A 19756-nucleotide genomic window follows, 5' to 3' on the forward strand; every position below is an offset into this window, starting at 1 on the left:
GTCCCGGACAATAGTGCAGGCTCCTTATATAGGCATATAACTCCTCCCATATTAAGCTCCACCCGCACATTCTCTTAACCAATCAACACAAATAAGAATTAACTTCCTGTTTGACCGCATGGCTTGTCCAGCACAATGGAGGAGGGGGAATACTATATCCTGTATTCTTGCACATGCTCCGTACACTACTGATCGTATCTTGCCACGTGCAACCAACTGATCGATACGTCAGCATATGCACGTACACATGCCACGTGGTAATCTCGGCCTACTAAATTTATTTTTACCGAGATTCCACCACATTGCGATGTATGGATATAGTGTTAACCTCTGTAAAAAAAAAAAAAAACGAAACATGAAATCCAGAAACCCACACTGGGTCAGTGCAAAGAACTCTTCATTAATAATCACATTTTCTAATTCCTGTAGAACCTGCTTAGGGTTTGTTGATGCACGACCAGTCGGAATTAGGAGTCCGCAAACAGATCTGTTGGACAAAAAAAAACTTCCTGTGCACATTGTGTACCCAATGTATGTTACCTCCCAGACCTGAGGTAGTGCAATGCCCGACAGCAGTTAGTCCCCATTGACACTGTGAGATTTACTGCACCACCAACTCTTGTTTGACTCCTTGCAATGTGTTTGCTTCTAAATGCTCCTCTGACTCCTAGGAATGCATTGTGTTTGCTTTTCCTGTGAAAGGTCCTCTGTCACATTAACTATTTATATTTTTTTGACCATTAGACTTGAAAGATGGATTTTTCCAAATTGCCGAGGATCCGTGATGAAGAAAGAGAAAGCAAGTTTGGTTATGTCCACGGTGTTTCAGGACCCGGTAAGTGTTCTGTGATTATTGTAGAGAATTCTATAAACACTCTGTACCGAGCAGTTAGAACGATATTTAAAGGAGCACTATAGGGTCAGGTACACAAACATGTTTTCCTTACCCTATAGGGTTAAAACCACCATCGAGCCCCCCTGGCCCCCTCATGCCTCCCTAAATATAGCAAAATCTTACTTGTATTCAAGTCTGGAGCTGCTTGCTTTGTCACTATTTCCTTTAGACCTGCCTACTGCCTGCTGACATCATCAGAAGTGGTAGCCTGATCCAATCACAATGCTTCCCCATAGGATTTGCTGAGGCTGACAAAGAGGCAGATCAGGGGCAGAGCCAGCACAATTCAAACACAGCCATTGCATTCCATTGCAACTCACAGACTGTGATAGACCATCACGGGAATGGAAAGAATGAGACCCCAAAGTGTGACTGCCAAATAGACAGGTTCAGTCCTGTATGGTAAATAAATAACACTTCATTTAACTAGTCTGGCTTCTCCCACAGTGGTCACGGCTTCCAGTATGTCCGGAGCCGCTATGTATGAGCTGGTGCGTGTGGGACACAGCGAGTTGGTCGGGGAAATCATCCGTTTAGAAGGCGATATGGCCACCATCCAAGTCTACGAAGAGACCTGTATCCTTTGTCTGAGAACCTTCAGGGTAATTTGTGTAAGGATCGTATTAGCAGCATATTATTCAAACTCTGTGCTCAGTTTCTTCCAATACTTTTACATCAATATACTATCCCCATGGGAGATGCATAACAAGTGACTGTGGGGCAGTCTTCATGGAAACAATGGAATGGTGCTGTTGATCCTAGTCGTTTCTATGGTGATTGCTCCTGAGTTTTATATTTTCTACTAAACACAGATCTCTGTATTCTGTTCATCCTTTGTACTCCCGGGGTTTCTAACTGTAATACTAGAGTGTTAGGAATGTTTTTCGGCAGCCCCTCCCATGTGCACAGCAAAATAATTTAATACAAATATATATTTTACTGACCTTTTCTCCAGCGCTGTGTCTCCCTCGGCGCTGCCACCTATTCCTCCAGGAAGACGTTCCAATCCAGCGCTTGCTGTGATTTTACTGTTAAATGTAAATATGTAAAGATTATGTCCTGTTTTTTTTTTTTTCCTCTTAATTTTTCAAAAAAATGCATATTTGAACAGAAACTGGCACTTTTATAAATTAACCTTGTTACACCTCCTGGCTGACAGCAACCTTACCTGTTACTTCCTGGTTTGTTTAGCTCAGTGGAGCTAAATTCAAGAGGCAGCAATTGCCCAGAGCACCTGCCTTGCAAAGACTTCTCATTGAGCTGCATTGGGCAGTCTGTGATTGGACAGCCACAGAAAGTCTGGGCGGGGTTAGAAGGGGAGGGCTTGCAAACAATACAGACAAGAGATCTGCCGTTTTTACAAGCAGTTTTTAGTTATATCCCCCATGAAAAAATGGATAATAAATGCAAACATGTTTTCCTTGGTACTGAATATTGATATATTTGTTATTTATATAAATATATATATTTTTTATATTTTTTTAATATATTTTGGCAGTTGTGTCACTTTAAAATATCATTTGGATGTTTAGCAGCAGTTATTGTTGTCATAAGAATATGTGCCTCATAGGAGTTACATTCCGTATAAAGTCCAGTTTCCTTAGCATATCCTATAAAGCCGGTGTATCTGTTGGTGATCCAGTACTGCGCACTGGCAAACCTTTGTCTGTGGAGCTAGGACCTGGTATAATGGGATCCATTTTTGATGGTATTCAAAGACCTTTGAAGGATATCAGCGACTCCACACAGAGCATCTACATCCCCAGGGGAGTCAACGTGTCTGCCCTGAGCAAAGACATTAAGTGGGATTTCACCCCTTCTAAGAATCTCAGGGTAAGTAGCATTGGGGTGCAAATTGATATCAAAATGTTTTACTCTTTGCGGGATCAGATTGCTTTTTGTAAACATTTTGTTCATATGAAAAAGTAAAAGGTTTCTGACTAACCTAGACTTCCTGTGGGCACAGTATATTGCATAGTCCCTGTGTGGTGTTAATCAGCTCAGTTGTTAATATCCCCTGTCATGTGTGGACGCTGGCCTAACACGCCCTCGGCAGTAATCAATTGTTTTAATATGTAAATGTCAGTGAGGGGTACACATGATGTTGCAAACCTCCACGCTAAAACAGTCAAATCCAAGTGGTAATTGCAGCTAAATGTACTATATTTTGATTACATTAAAATAATATAAATCGAAAGGAATGTCATTTAAAACTGGTCTATTTAAAGGTTAATGTGAGGTGACCGGGTTGCTTCAAGCTTATATTCCACAGATAGAAGAAAGATTTCCTGCAATGGAGTTAGGCTTACCATGTTATAGTTAATCAGAGATTCTTAGAAATATACATACTTCATGGCTGTATTTGGTACAAAGGACCTAAACACTGCCGACTACAGTTTACCCCAAACGGCCCCGGACAAAGTATTTTATAAGGTTTCTCATACTCTTACAGAGCAACTAAATGCAACTTAGTTCAAACACGTTCCATATCTCCAGACTGCTCATTCACGGAATGGTTAGAGATACAATTTAAATCCCCTGTTTGTGTTTTTGCGTAAAGCTCTGTTTGCAGAATTGCTGATGTTCCCTCTTTCATTGTTAATGACGCCAGGTTCCTCTTTGAAATGTGGTTATAAATCTATGTTAGAAGTTTGGAAGGACCCTTTGGTCTTGATTTCTGCAGGTCTTGTGGATTTTGTATGGTTTCTATCGTGATTGCATGTACTTCCTGTCAGGTGATCCACTTCTGGACTACATAAAGAGCCAACAGGGTCACTAGCTTAAAGATTACAGCCTGACGAAGGTTGTGTGACTGAAACGTTGCTTTTTTTTTTTACCTGGTATCACACCATTAAAACATCCACTATCCAATGGTATAAAAAAATGTAATTATTGTCTTGGAGATTTATAGTTCTTTTTATTTTGCTGCCTGATCTCCTGTATGAAGATGGACACCATGAATGGCCATTATTCAGACTTTGTTTTTATTGCTGATGTTAACTTTTTAGATCTGAAAAGACCTATTAGTTTGTCTATCCCAGCACATTACCTTTATATTTGCAAGGATTATAACCTAGTTCAGTTAAACCCGTCAACCAGGCATCCTACTTGGAGGTTTCCTTTACGATGTCCTTCTCATTCCTGCAGGTTGGAAGTCATATCACCGGTGGAGACATTTATGGATCAGTGTTTGAGAATTCTCTGATCAAACACAAGCTAATGTTGCCTCCCCGAAACCGTGGTACAGTCACCTATGTGGCTCCTCCAGGGCATTACGACACATCGGTAAGTTTCCTTTTTTGCGCAGCGGTATATAGGCAATTGTTCATGACTCACTGCATAGAGGTCTGCAAATATACCCAAGTCATCATACATCCCTGCATGAAGGCCTTTTAATTTTACTTGGCGCTACCCGCCCACCCTCCCCTCCTTTTGCCCACCCTCCCCTCCTTTCGCCCACCCTGGTTCCTTCTAACTTTATAGCACGCTCTTCCAGCTGTTTGGAACCACAGCCAATCACCTCCCTATTACCTTCACATGTTATCAGCTGCTGCAGTTATACCATTAACTCTCTATGCCATCACATACAAATCCCTCTGCTACCTCTTGTCTCATCTCCCAGTTAAATCTTTAGATTGTAAGCTCACGGGCAGGGCCCACTACCTGTTGTATCGGTCTGTTCTTATTGCGTTTTGTCTTTTTTCAGCGCTGAGGAATTTGTTGGCGCTTTATAAATGCCAGTAATAAATAAATTATAAAATAAATACATAATATACATAGATAAAAAGTGAATTTTAGATTTAAGTCCAAAGTAGCCGCATTTTATGCCTATTTGGGTTAGAGAATGTTTACACTTTGGCCATTTTGACCTTAAATCCCATCAGTATTCAAGCAAAACAGAGGATTGGAGTACACTGAGAACAGGTTAGTCCCCATTCAGGTCACACGTGTACCATTTCCATAGCGGGCTGATCCCACCCATTAGGGAAAGCCATACCCCGGCCAGTTCCCTCTGCATGAGAGATTTAGCAATGACTGTTCATCCAATCCGTAACCTGCTCATATCTGCTTCTCTCTCACAGGACGTTGTACTGGAGCTGGAGTTTGAGGGTGTGAAGGAGAAGTTCACAATGGTCCAGGTGTGGCCTGTGAGAACTGTCCGACCGGTCACTGAGAAACTACCAGCAAATCATCCTCTACTTACTGGCCAGAGGGTGCTCGATGCCTTGTTCCCGTGAGTTGCTGCATGGCGGTCACAGTTACATACAGTGGCTGCACCTTCACTGGTCGATAGATAATTGGACTGTCGTGTCTAATCCAAAGGATGTATCCATTGGCAGAATCCGTTCATTTCTATCACTTACTTTTCAGGATTTTATATGATGTTTTCTCAACCCTGTATTTTAAGGAACACTATGGGGACAGGAACACAAACATAGATTCCTGACCCTATAGTGGTAAAAAGACATGTAGGGTCCCTGCCCTTCGTTGTCACGCTTAACCCATGTCATGTGTCCTTAAGGGGTTAAATAATAAGAAAATCTTCTTTATTTTTAGAATTGGTCTCACAATGCTTTCCCATTGGAAAGCATTGGATTGGCAGAGATAGTCAATTCTGATCATCTCAGTAAAGAAGAGAAGGCGGGGGGTGGAGCCAAATGCCACCCTGGCCAATCAGCATCTCCTCCTAGAGATGTGTTCAGTGTTTCCCTGATAAGGCAGTGTTTACATAAAAAAACTTCCAAGGACAGTCCTTGTTATAATTTCTGTCCTTTGCACTTTACAATCCGCATAGGCAGAACAGACAGAGAAAAGGAGAAATTAAACAATGTATCTGTTATTTTCCTTAATTTACAAAGTTTGCCCTGGCTGTGCCTTGTCTGAACTGGATTATAATGTCACATTCCGAATCTTTAATACAAAATATAATAAAATGGAGAATCTGATGAAAAAGGACCAACAGAAGTTATGAGAGATTTTCCGTGTGTTTCTCAATGTTGTAATTTCTATGTAGGCGACAGTTCCTCTTTACTAAATGTTATCACACCGTCTGTGATTAAATGATTTGAATATGTACATAAAACTTCACAGTTTTTGTTCACGCTCTGCCGTTTGTATCTTCACCTGCAGGTGCGTACAAGGAGGAACCACAGCTATCCCTGGTGCTTTTGGCTGCGGTAAAACTGTGATTTCACAGTCTCTCTCCAAATACTCTAATAGTGATGTCATCATCTACGTGGGTTGTGGGGAGAGAGGGAACGAGATGTCTGAAGTACTACGGGACTTTCCAGAGGTCAGCACTCAACTCTTCTTTTCTCTTGATATGATTTTAGAAATGCAAAAAATTAAGACTTGGGGAAACGTTTAAAGGACCACTATAGGCACCCAGACCACTTCAGCTTAATGAAGTGGTCTGGGTGCCAGGTCCACCTAGGATTAACCCTTTCTGCTGTAAACATAGCAGTTTCAGAGAAACTGCTAGGTTTACCTATGGGTTAATCCAGCCTCTAGTGGCTGTCTCATTGACAGCCGCTAGAGGCACTTCCGCGCTTCTCTCTGTGATTTTCACAGTGAGAAGTCGCCAGCGTCTATATGGACTGGCTGGATTCACGCGCGACTCGTGCCGTGCATGTGCATAACAGGAAAAGGAGGAGGAGAGTCTCCAGCACCGAGGGAGCCCAGCGCTGGAGAAAGGCAAGTGATTAACCCCTTCCTCACCCTAGAGCCCGGCGTGAGGGGGACCCAGAGGGTGAGGGGTCCCAAAGACCCTATATAGCCAGGAAAACAAGTATGTTTTCCTGGCACTATAGTGGTCCTTTACGAAATTCAAGAGTTAAATATCAATGGTTCTTTACTTTATGACCCCAGGCTATGTACGTGGCATTAACCTTCGCACCCGTTCTTCACTTCTAATATCATCTATTTGCTTTTGTAAATCAGTTTGATCAGTGTCGGTTGCACTGGGGAAGGCGTTGTTGTTGTAGTAATCCCTTTATTGTGGGGCTTTCCCCTCCCTCAGCAGTAGCATGGGGAGACTGTTTTGGCCTTGAGTAATGGGTTAAGAGAGGCTAGTCTGGTGGTCAACTCCAGTTGATGTCTCAAACTTGGGATACACAATGTTGTTGATTTGAATAAGATAAAAAATTTTTTGCTCCTTCCACCAACCAAGTGTTATAAGTAAATTGAGTGTATAAACCTTGTTAGTGAGTCAGGAACGTGAACCTAATTTCAGTTTGTAACCAAACACAGCAGACGATCTGCCCCTTCTGGTCAGTCTTGGCCTAAGCCCTAGTTCAAACATTTACGTTTTCCCAAACCAGAAGAGATCTCCACCACATCGCTCTCTCAAAGTCCTCGACTGGGGATTTGTGCCAGTATTTTCTTTTTTTTTTTTTTTTGGTTTATTGAACTTTAGTATGTGCAACAAATTACTATTATTTTTTTATTATATATATATATATATATATATATATATGTATATTGTGATATTGATGTCAGAGCTTCCCTTATTATTTTGTAGCTCACCATGGAAGTGGATGGGAAAGTTGAGAGCATCATGAAAAGAACGTCACTTGTAGCCAACACTTCAAACATGCCGGTGGCAGCCAGAGAGGCCTCTATTTATACAGGTAAAAGCTGGTCTTATCTGGTCACCGTTTCTGGAAGCCCCTCTAGTTTTTTTTTTTCTTATGTCCTCCATACCTGGAGACCTTTCTAATGTATATCATGCTTCCTCCTCAGGGATCACACTGTCAGAATATTTTCGAGACATGGGATACCACGTCAGTATGATGGCCGACTCTACATCTCGATGGGCAGAGGCTCTCCGAGAAATCTCTGGGCGTCTGGCTGAAATGCCTGCTGGTGAGAATAGAAACATAAAGGTTCACTTTATATCCTGCCCCCTGGATGCCTTAGCATGTAGTCTTATCTGACCAGATTTCCATAGGGTTGCTAAGCATCATGGGGAATGTAGTTTAGGAACCACACAAAAGGCTGGTTAGCAATAACTGAACTAGTCTTGTCTGTTCTATTGCCCCATGTCTTGCGCACATTATGAATGGCCTCTCTGAAGATGTCTTTCTAGTAGTTCATATGCAGAGCCATTGTAACACCACTGGCTTTCTACCATGGTGAGATAGCTGATATTTTCTGTACCGTCCAATGACATTACCCAGACACCTTCTCTTTCTCTAGCTGTGGCCAATACGGACTGACCATTCATTTAAGTGGAGTTTGCTATCCAGCCATCAGCCAGACTAAACATTTAGAGTATACTAATTGATGTAGGTCCAATGTGTTCATACATCAGTAATGCTCATGCAATAACTATTTTTTATTTGTTCTTTACAGATAGTGGTTACCCAGCATACCTTGGTGCCCGTCTGGCCTCTTTCTACGAGCGAGCCGGCAGAGTGAAGTGTCTGGGAAATCCAGAGCGAGAAGGGAGCGTGAGCATTGTTGGAGCGTGAGTATTCCAGTTACTGCAATCACCTGGTCATTAGGAGAATGTGCGTCGTATTCTGCTATGGGGGGGCTTCTATAGTAAAACCTGGGATACCCAGCTTCAGTTAAACCACGCCAGCACATTCAGACATTTCCTCTGTTCCCTGCCTATATAAGAGTGCCTATACAGCATCTAACCCGGTCTCTGAACTGCGTGAATGCTCACTGCACTATTTTTGCCGTGCAATTTGCTCAACACACCTCTGGCTCTCAAAGGGTTAATGGACAAGTCTCATATTTTTTTCAAACCAACAAAATGATGGTGTCTATACTGACCACCTCTGTCCATAGACAGCAGTGAATATCCCTGGGCTGATCGCTTGCTGTATGGGCCAGATTGCTGGAGTGTACAGGGTTCAGCTCTTTCTCCATAAGGTGTAGGTGTTTTACAATGGTTTGAGTTGTTCTAATACCAGGTTAATGAAGGTCACATCCCTTCATCACTGACCAGCTTTATTCAGCTTGAAACATAGCATTTTACTCTCCAAACTGTGACAGATTTGAATGATTACAAACATTATTCTAATCATAATACAGTCTTTTTCTTCTTGAAGTTATACCAAAATTCACATCTAAAGTGTACCTGTCATAGAAAGGGCATTGCATCTCATCTGTACATTGTTCCATTACAAACGCTAGCAAATGAATAGTCTATCATTTAAAGGACCACTATAGTGCCAGGAAAACAAACTCGTTTTCCTGGCACTATAGTGCCCTGAGGGTGCCCCTGCCCTCATGGCCCCCCTCCTGCTGGGTTGAAGGGGAAGGAAGGGGGTTAAACACTCACTTTTCTCCAGCGCCGGGGACTCTCCTCCCTCTTCTTCCGTCATCGGCTGAATGCGCATGCGCAGCAAGAGCCGCGCGCGCATTCAGACAGTCCATAGGAAAGCATTCTCAATGCTTTCCTATTGACGCTGGCGTCTTCTTACTGTGAGAAGCGCAGAAGCGCCTCTAGCGGCTGTCAATGAGACAGCCACTAGAGGCTGGATTAACCCATATGTAAACATATCAGTTTCTCTGAAACTGCTATGTTTACAGCAGGCAGGGTTAATCCTAGGTGGACCTGGCACCCAGACCACTTCATTGAGCTGAAGTGGTCTGGGTGCCTATAGTGGTCTTTTAAAGGAACACACTGAAATGATAAAACAATAAGTTTAAGTTTACTCACCTTTTTCTCCAGTGACGAGTCCGCTCAGTGATGGAAGTCTCCCTTCCTGTCCATTCAAAGCTCACACTTAACATTAACACCAAAGCACAAGTCACCCCATAGAATTCTTCTAGGGAAGCATTTGACTAGTCAGTGAATTTAGGAAATCCTCCTGGTTGTCAGTTTGCTTTGCCAGAATGTGTTCCTAAAATGAATCAGAAAACTACATATGTCTCAAAATCAACACTTTTTATGAGTTGGCTCAAGGGGGGGAAACATTATTTAACCTTAAACCACTTGACCAAACTGAAATGAATTAGGGGTCTGGAGTGTCCCCTTAGTGCTCTTTAAAAATGTGGTCTCTTGGTCCATTGGTCTCTGAACTGGTACAATCCTCTCTATGCTGGCCACACACAGGTCTAAGTCGAGGATTCAGTGAAAGCTTAGAGCTGGAGGAGGTCCTACAGGTGATTGTTCTGTTCCCTGTCTCCGATATTGCCCTAGCGTTCCTTACACACGCAGTGTTGTCAATGAAGCCAGCATGTCTGGGTCATTGGGAAGGATTGTGCTATTCAAGTAGTGTCCCCAAGTAAGGCCAATCATGCAGAGAGGGGACAGCAGCAGAGGCTGGGTTTTACAAAAGGCCACAGACCCTCAGAGAATGGCGGTTCTGGAGACTCCTAATGGGACAAGTCTCCTTTAAGTCGTAATGTCCCTATCACTTTAGTATAAAATATTTATTTTTATTCTTTATTTATTGCTGCACATAAAATACAGGGCCATAGCCAATTACCCATTATACAAGTGGTAGAGCAGCATTGCTTTTTTATTTTTTATTAACCAGAAAGGGATATTTTCGTTTTGGTTGTCGTTCCTCCAGTGTGGTTCCGGAGTATTGTACAGACAGCCGTCAGTCTGTCTAACTGTTTGGATCAGTGGCAGCAATCTGATATGCAACGCTTAGAGGAGGACACGAACCCTCACTCACTGACTGGGGCTGGAGGATTGAATAAATAGCACAATGTCTTTTACACTAAACAGATACGGCCATTACAGTAATACAAAGTAGTATATATTCATATATAATGCAACATGAAAAAGTCGTTTTAGTTCTCCCTTCAAGCATGTTTTAAAAGAGAAAGTGTCTAGTTGAAATTATTAAATTAATCTAACAGATGGTTAGTCTGGATGGTGTCCATTGTGCTGGAATTGGCTTGCTCTGTGTATGTGGGATAAAAGCCGAATTCTGAATAATGTCCCCAGGTTAACGTTTCCACCCTTCTATTTACTCAATTCACATGTTTTAGAGTTATTACTATGTAACCTCAAATGATCTCATCACCATCTGTTATTAAATCCCTAGTCCTGAATAAACACCATAAATTATGGGGGTCACATGGGTTCCCGGTAATCCGTTACTAGAGTCTAGAAACAAGAAAGGCAGTTTGTGGTTAAATCACATTAATATTCCACTGCGCACAATGTGTTTGTAAGCTCTTAACCCCTTAAGGACACATGACGTGTGTGACACGTCATGATTCCTTTTTATTCCAGAAGTTTGGTCCTTAAGGGGTTAAAGGGGAACTCCCCTTAATATGCCCTTCTTTGGCATAACGGTGCTTTATGACATTAATATTTATCTACACACTAAGTAGGTTACATTGCTGGCAGCTGTATGAAAGAATTGTAGCCGGTACCACTCACCAGAATAGATTTATTATAGGACAACTGGTGTCCCCTGCATGTCTCATTAGAGATGTTTACACTTTGTCTGATACCAGCAAAGTTTATTGTATGTGTAGAAGCCCTATAAAGGGTTTAATGTGAAAGGGTTTATAAAATACCCCTTCCTGTCTTATTAGAGATTCTTGGCTGATATCAGCGAGTAGGACTCACCTTTTGGGGCTTACCTTGACGTGTCAGGTGAGCTTTTATATTCAAATGGCCATTGGAATAAAACTAAAGAGCCTCCATTTTGTTTAAATGTACATGGGGATTTAGGCCAGAGCGCAGGTAACGTTCTCTTTGTTCTTACTATGTATTTTAAGCTGTTGGATACTAAGCTACTGCTGCTGTAAGCGCGGTGCTTTATCTTTGTGTTTGTACATTATACAGATTGTCCGCCCCTGTTGGACCACAACTCCTATGATGCTCAGTGAGAGTCTTACTTGAAATAACTGAGATGGACTAGACGTCCAATTAACCTCATCCAACGGCTGCCTGAGCCTGTTAAATGAATTCCACAAACCTTCCTATTGCAAGTGAGGTATTATTTTAATGGACACACAAGAATTAATAAGTAAAAATGACTACTGAACTCATCTGTTCCTTAAGTAGGATTTTTTTTTTTTTTTTTTTTTATATAATTCCATAAATCTCAATAAACGTCTATGTGAAGCTTTGGACTGAAGATCTGTCCTCAATGCTGCTCTATGAGGACAAATTGATTAGACAGTGACCAGCACTAACAAGAAAATAGGATACATTTTAATAGGATACATTCAAAGATCAGCTATGTGGATCTCTTCTGTAGCCAGAACAAACTGTGTGTGCAGACAGCTCTCAGTGTAGCAGTGCTCTCAGACAGACAGGAACGAACTGTGTGCAGACAGCCCTCAGTATAGCAGTGCTCTCAGACAAACAGGAACAAACTGTGTGTGCAGACAGCTCTCAGTGTAGCAGTGCTCTCAGACAGACAGGAACAAATTGTGTGTGCAGACATCCCTAAGTGTAGCAGTGCTCTCAGACAGACAGGGATCAAACTGTGTGTACAGACAGCTCTCAGTGTAGCAGTGCTCTCAGACAGACAGGAACAAATTGTGTGCAGACAGCTCTCAGTGTAGCAGTGCTCTCAGACAAACAGGAACAAACTGTGTGTGCAGACAGCTCTCAGTGTAGCAGTGCTCTCAGACAGACAGGAACAAATTGTGTGTGCAGACATCCCTAAGTGTAGCAGTGCTCTCAGACAGACAGGGATCAAACTGTGTGTACAGACAGCTCTCAGTGTAGCAGTGCTCTCAGACAGACAGGAACAAATTGTGTGCAGACAGCCCTCAGTATAGCAGTGCTCTCAGACAGACAGGAACAAACTGTGTGTGCAGACAGCTCTCAGTGTATCAGTGCTCTCAGACAGACAGGATCAAACTGTGTGTGCAGACAGCCCTCAGTGTAGCAGTGCTCTCAGACAGACAGGAACAAATTGTGTGTGCAGACATCCCTAAGTGTAGCAGTGCTCTCAGACAGACAGGGATCAAACTGTGTGTACAGACAGCTCTCAGTGTAGCAGTGCTCTCAGACAGACAGGAACAAATTGTGTGCAGACAGCTCTCAGTGTAGCAGTGCTATCAGACAGACAGGAACAAACTGTGTGTGCAGACAGCCCTCAGTGTAGCAGTGCTCTCAGACAGACAGGGATCAAACTGTGTGTACAGACAGCTCTCAGTGTAGCAGTGCTCTCAGACAGACAGGGAACAAACTGTGTGTGCAGACAGCTCTCAGTGTAGCAGTGCTCTCAGACAGACCGGAACAAACTGTGTGTGCAGACAGCCCTCAGTGTAGCAGTGCTCTCAGACAGACCGGAACAAACTGTGTGTGCAGACAGCCCTCAGTGTAGCAGTGCTCTCAGACAGACAGGGAACAAACTGTGTGTGCAGACAGCCCTCAGTGTAGCAGTGCTCTCAGACAGACAGGAACAAACTGTGTGTGCAGACAGCCCTCAGTGTAGCAGTGCTCACGGACAGGAAAATACTGTGTGTGCAGACAGCTCTCAGTGTAGCAGTGCTCTCAGACATGAACAAACTGTGTGTGCAGACAGCTCTCAGTGTAGCAGTGCTCTCAGACATGAACAAACTGTGTGTGCAGACAGCTCTCAGTGTAGCAGTGCTCTCAGACATGAACAAACTGTGTGTGCAGACAGCCCTCAGTGTATCAGTGCTCTTAGACATGAACATACTGTGTGTGCAGACAGCTCTCAGTGTATCAGTGCTCTCGGACAGGAAAATACTGTGTGTGCAGGTGGATCCTGTGTAATCTGAGCACTTTCACTGCCAGAACTGTGCTCTGTCAGCTACCTCTGCTCCTGACACTTCACTATCATTTTTACTTTCTGTTTGAGGGAGGGAAGTGACACCCTATGCAACATAGAATTAATTGTTGCAAAAAACCAACAAAACTGATTTATTACATTTTACACAAATATTTCCCAATCACTAAAACCTTAATGGGATACGTAATGAAGCAGTTTAGGTGTATAGTTCATGTCCCTGCAGTCTCTCTGCTAAATTATCTGCCATTTAGGCGTTAAATTACAGCTTTAGTCACACCTCCCTGCATGTGACTTACACAGCCTTCCTAAACACTTCCTGTAAAGAGACATCTAATGTTTACACTTCCTTTATTACAAATTATGTTTAATTTAGAATTTATCTCCTGCTCTGTTAATGGCTTGCTAGTATCAGTTCGGTTTGCAGAGCAGGAGATAAAAACGTCTAAAGAAAGTTAAAATTTGAAAATTAAACTATTTATTTCCATGCAGGCTGTGTCAGTCACAGACAGATGAGGTGTGACTAGGGCTTCATAAACAGAAATTAAAGTGATTTAACACCTAATTGTAAGAGAATTGAACAGTGTGACTGCAGGGGCATCATCTATACACCAAAACTGCTTCATTAAACTAAAGTTATTTTTTTGCGTATAGTGTCTCTTTTGTTTCATAAGCTACAGAACTCACCTTTGAAACTAATTAAGATTTCTTGTTTAGTGCTGGGATTGTCAAATCAAAATGTATTCGTTCAGTGGCCATTTTTAATTATTAATTCTTGTGTGTCCATTAAATTAATAGCTTGCTTGTAATATAGAGCTTTTATGGAATAAATGTATCCGGCTCAGTCAGCCATTGAATGAGGTTAATTTGACTTTTAGTCACTCAGAATCTCACGGAGCATCATAGGAGGTTGTGGCCCAACAGGTGCAGGTAACCTGTTGCACTCAAATTAAAGGACCACTATAGTGCCCTGAGGGTGCCCCCACCCTTAGGGACCCCCTACCGCCAGGCTAGATGGAGAGGAAGGGGGTTAAAGGCTTACCTTTCTCCAGTGCCGGGCTCCCTCGGTGGTGGAGACTCTCCTCCTCCTTTCCCGTCATCGGCTGAATGTGCATGCACGGCAAGAGCCGCGCACGCATTCAGCCAGTCCATAGGAAAGCATTCTCAATGCTTTCCTATGGACGCTGGCGTCTTCTCACTGTGAAAATCACAGTGAGAAGCGTGGAAGCGCCTCTAGCGACTGTCCATGAGACCGCCACTAGAGGCTGGATTAACCCATATGTAAACATAGCAGAAAGGGTTTTTTTTTTTCCTCCAGTGCACCAATTGATGTTATTTATTAGGGAGTTAATTTTCCTGTGTGAGAGTCCTGCCACTGCATGTATTATTAGCATAGCAGAGGCTTTGCTGCTCTGCTTCAGTTACTTCACTAAAAGAGATTAGTTTGAAATCTGAACGCTCGCTGCTTCTTTAAGTTAGCCCTGCAAGCGCGGATTGCGAAATTCACCGCATAAAACTGAGGCCGTAAAACATGTAACCTGTGTGATTGTGGCGGTATTTTAGAAGATCGACTCCCAACTGCTATTTTTGGAATAAAAGTTTAAATTCTGAGGTTTATGGGAACTCTATGAAAACCGTTTTTGCACAAATGGAGCAAAATATTTAAGGTAACCCTTTGAGGACCAGATGTACGTCCGAGCTGTTTCTCATCCAGAGATTTAATGGAAAAAAAAACCCACAGCCTTAACTAACCTTGCTCCCCCCCACCCCCAATTGCGTTAATTAAATCCAGATCAAGTGATAGATTTGATGGGCGGCCAATGCTTCTGCGCCGATGCCAAGACTAACTCGCCTGCGATGAAATAAAAAGGCAGCCAGCATGGCGGGTGTGACGTCCTGACCATTATTCCAGCAATAATAACTGGCTGAAGCCAAGTGGTTAGTGGGCTCTCCATCTAAATAGAGGTCTGAGTTCTGGCACCTAAGGGTTAAATATGCAGCCATAATGCGTGAATTGTGCTGCTTATTCCACATCTGTGTGTGATTTGCACTCGGGATCCATGGGCTACATCACAAACTATCAAAGCCAGGCGGCGAATAGAATCTCCTTTTTGACGTGTTCTCCTGTGCTTCCTCCTCAGCGTGTCTCCCCCTGGTGGTGATTTCTCAGATCCCGTCACATCTGCCACTTTGGGCATTGTGCAGGTAGGTGTGCATTTCATTATTTTTTCTTTTCTTTTTTAAACGAGACGTTCCATGTTCTGTATGGAAAGTGAGTGTGCTCTAAAAAGGAGATTTACAAATAGTAAAATATACATGAAAATTACCAGCAGCGGACGCTGTGCTGAAGGTTACTGGCAGAATGAAAATGACTCCGACAGACAGTGTGAGAATTTGCTGGTCTGCCTGGCAGAAGTATAGTTAGCAAGTGCCCTCTTTCCTTCAGAATAAATGTATTGTTTTGTAGACTCCGGAAGTTTGGCAGTTGAAGAGTTCTATGTACGTTAATGTTTACAATTTCTGTTTCTGCACTTTGCATCGCTCTCCATATAAATTTAACTGTCTGTGCGCTCTATAAAAATTTTGAGGCAGAAACTACTGCACCCATCTGCTTCGATTCCCTGTATAAATAATCAGATAGAGGCTCTGCTGGATTTCATTTTATTAATTGCTAGTGCATCCTCTCCATCTACAGACTAATTACCTTCCATTCTCCAATTTGGGTTTAATCATAAAATAAATCCCACCTCTACTGGCCACCCCCAGCCCCGATTGCTTTCGTGTGTGGTTAGTGGCGCTGTCTCCACTGACTGTGTCCTCTCTGAATGGTACTTGTAGCGCTCAGCCGCCACGTCCACTGACTTAAATAACGTGGGGAGAAGTAGATCAAGACAAAGGGAATTAAAAAATTGAGAATTCTTAACATTTATTTTAATTTTTTTTTTTAATGCTTAAGTAGCTGATTGCCTTGCTGCAGGTCACAGGGCCAGCTGCTTGTTTGTCACATTTGAAAGAGCTCATGTTCTCTTTCTCTCTCTTTTTTGTGAAGGTGTTCTGGGGTTTGGACAAAAAACTGGCACAGAGGAAACACTTCCCTTCTGTAAACTGGCTGATCAGTTACAGCAAGTACACACGGGCGTTGGATGAGTACTATGACAAACACTTCCAAGAGTTCGTCCCACTGAGAACCAAAGCCAAGGAGATCCTACAGGAAGAGGAGGACCTGGCAGAGATTGTGCAGCTGGTTGGAAAGGTAAATCCATTACCCAAGCAATGTCCAATGTGGTCACTGATGATGTCACTCCAGGATTTTGTGTGTCTGCTCGCTATACAAGCTAAGGCCAACTTATTACTCCTGAAAGTTGGCGGAGTAGACCTAGTCTGTTGATTTCTAATGTAATGTTTAATAAAAATAATAAAGTTATGTTTATTTCGTGATTATAAACCCCCCAGTAATAGCATGTGTCTTCTTTTCCCAGGCATCTTTGGCAGAAACCGATAAGATCACGCTGGAAGTGGCCAAGCTGATCAAAGATGATTTCCTCCAGCAGAATGGATACACTCCCTATGACAGGTCAGATATTACAGCTTTTCCATCCCACCATTGGCTTTATGCTTTAACAAAGGGTTATCCTCAGATGCATCAAACCATCCAGGGTGTTAGTGCAAACCTGGCTTTCTATGGAATGGCTCAACACAAATATCACTTCAATTAACCATTTCTCCCAGGCAGCAGATAGGACATAATAACTGTATATTCACTGTGTAATGTGAAGGTTGTGTCAGATTCTGCACCCAGCATTGTCTGATTATTGGAGGAAAGTGTGTGCATTTCAGTGCTTGTACCCTGATACAATCAGTGTGAATCACAAGAACCACGATGGCTTGGTGGGAGACAGATGGTTTTCTATGCTGGGCCTTCTCTTGTAGAGGTAATCCAGTAATCAGTGTGACCGAGCTGCCGTCACTAATCCAGTAATCAGTGTGACCGAGCTGCCGTCAATACTCCAGTAATCAGTGTGACCGAGCTGCCCTCAATACTCCAGTAATCAGTGTGACCGAGCTGCCCTCAATACTCCTGTAATCAGTGTGACCGAGCTGCCGTCACTACTCCAGTAATCAGTGTGACCGAGCTGCCGTCACTACTCCAGTAATCAGTGTGACCGAGCTGCCGTCACTACTCCAGTAATCAGTGTGACCGAGCTGCCGTCACTACTCCAGTAATCAGTGTGACCGAGCTGCCGTCACTACTCCAGTAATCAGTGTGACCGAGCTGCCGTCACTACTCCAGTAATCAGTGTGACCGAGCTGCCGTCACTACTCCAGTAATCAGTGTGACCGAGCTGCCGTCACTACTCCAGTAATCAGTGTGACCGAGCTGCCGTCACTACTCCAGTAATCAGTGTGACCGAGCTGCCGTCACTACTCCAGTAATCAGTGTGACCGAGCTGCCGTCAATACTCCTGTAATCAGTGTGACCGAGCTGCCGTCAATACTCCTGTAATCAGTGTGACCGAGCTGCCGTCAATACTCCTGTAATCAGTGTGACCGAGCTGCCGTCAATACTCCTGTAATCAGTGTGACCGAGCTGCCGTCAATACTCCTGTAATCAGTGTGACCGAGCTGCCGTCAATACTCCTGTAATCAGTGTGACCGAGCTGCCGTCAATACTCCTGTAATCAGTGTGACCGAGCTGCTGTCAATACTCCTGTAATCAGTGTGACCGAGCTGCCGTCACTACTCCAGTAATCAGTGTGACCGAGCTGCCGTCAATACTCCTGTAATCAGTGTGACCGAGCTGCCGTCAATACTCCTGTAATCAGTGTGACAGAGTTGCCCTCAATACTCCTGTAATCAGTGTGAACGAGCTGCCATCAGTACTCCAGTATTTAATGTGACCAAGCTGCCATCAATACTCCAGTATTTAATGTGACCGTGCTGAGCTGCCATCAGTACTCCAGTATTTAATGTGACCGCGCTGAGCTGCCATCAGTACTCCAGTATTTAATGTGCCCGTGCTGAGCTGCCATCAATACTCCAGTATTTAATGTGACCGTGCTGAGCTGCCATCAATACTCCAGTATTTAATGTGACCGTGCTGAGCTGCCATCAGTACTCCAGTATTTAATGTGACCGTGCTGAGCTGCCATCAGTACTCCAGTATTTAATGTGACCGTGCTGAGCTGCCATCAATACTCCAGTATTTAATGTGACCGTGCTGAGCTGCCATCAATACTCCAGTATTTAATGTGCCCGTGCTGAGCTGCCATCAATACTCCAGTATTTAATGTGACCGTGCTGAGCTGCCATCAGTACTCCAGTATTTAATGTGACCGTGCTGAGCTGCCATCAGTACTCCAGTATTTAATGTGCCCGTGCTGAGCTGCCATTAATACTCCAGTATTTAATGTGCCCGTGCTGAGCTGCCATTAATACTCCAGTATTTAATGTGCTGTGCTGAGCTGCCATCAATACTCCAGTATTTAATGTGCGCGTGCTGAGCTGCCATTAATACTCCAGTATTTAATGTGCCCGTGCTGAGCTGCCATCAATACTCCAGTATTTAATGTGCCCGTGCTGAGCTGCCATCAATACTCCAGTATTTAATGTGCCCGTGCTGAGCTGCCGTCACTACTCCAGTAATCAGTGTGACCGAGCTGCCGTCAATACTCCTGTAATCAGTGTGACAGAGTTGCCATCAATACTCCAGTATTTAATGTGCCCGTGCTGAGCTGCCGTCACTACTCCAGTAATCAGTGTGAACGAGCTGCCATCAGTACTCCAGTATTTAATGTGACCAAGCTGCCATCAATACTCCAGTATTTAATGTGACCGTGCTGAGCTGCCATCAGTACTCCAGTATTTAATGTGACCGTGCTGAGCTGCCATCAATACTCCAGTATTTAATGTGCCCGTGCTGAGCTGCCATCAATACTCCAGTATTTAATGTGACCGTGCTGAGCTGCCATCAGTACTCCAGTATTTAATGTGACCGTGCTGAGCTGCCATCAGTACTCCAGTATTTAATGTGCCCGTGCTGAGCTGCCATTAATACTCCAGTATTTAATGTGCCCGTGCTGAGCTGCCATTAATACTCCAGTATTTAATGTGCCCGTGCTGAGCTGCCATCAGTACTCCAGTATTTAATGTGCGCGTGCTGAGCTGC

At 43.4% G+C, this 19756-nt stretch overlaps 1 protein-coding gene across 2 annotated transcripts in view; it reads left to right on the forward strand.

Annotated features, from left to right (window-relative positions):
• ATP6V1A (ATPase H+ transporting V1 subunit A) overlaps window positions 1-19756 on the forward strand; it is a 46159-nt gene that overhangs the window by 22309 nt on the left and 4094 nt on the right. For both annotated transcript variants that reach the window (XM_063446358.1, XM_063446363.1), the window contains exons 3-14: window positions 745-835; window positions 1343-1471; window positions 2514-2728; window positions 4043-4180; window positions 4978-5129; window positions 6026-6188; window positions 7416-7524; window positions 7637-7759; window positions 8249-8363; window positions 15732-15795; window positions 16640-16843; window positions 17070-17164. In XM_063446358.1, coding sequence (XP_063302428.1) covers window positions 754-835; window positions 1343-1471; window positions 2514-2728; window positions 4043-4180; window positions 4978-5129; window positions 6026-6188; window positions 7416-7524; window positions 7637-7759; window positions 8249-8363; window positions 15732-15795; window positions 16640-16843; window positions 17070-17164 — 1589 coding nt within the window. In that variant the 5' untranslated portion in view covers window positions 745-753. The remainder of the gene's footprint in view (window positions 1-744; window positions 836-1342; window positions 1472-2513; window positions 2729-4042; window positions 4181-4977; window positions 5130-6025; window positions 6189-7415; window positions 7525-7636; window positions 7760-8248; window positions 8364-15731; window positions 15796-16639; window positions 16844-17069; window positions 17165-19756) is intronic.

This window comes from Pelobates fuscus, chromosome 1 (assembly GCF_036172605.1).
Source record: "Pelobates fuscus isolate aPelFus1 chromosome 1, aPelFus1.pri, whole genome shotgun sequence".
NCBI lineage: Eukaryota > Metazoa > Chordata > Amphibia > Anura > Pelobatidae > Pelobates > Pelobates fuscus.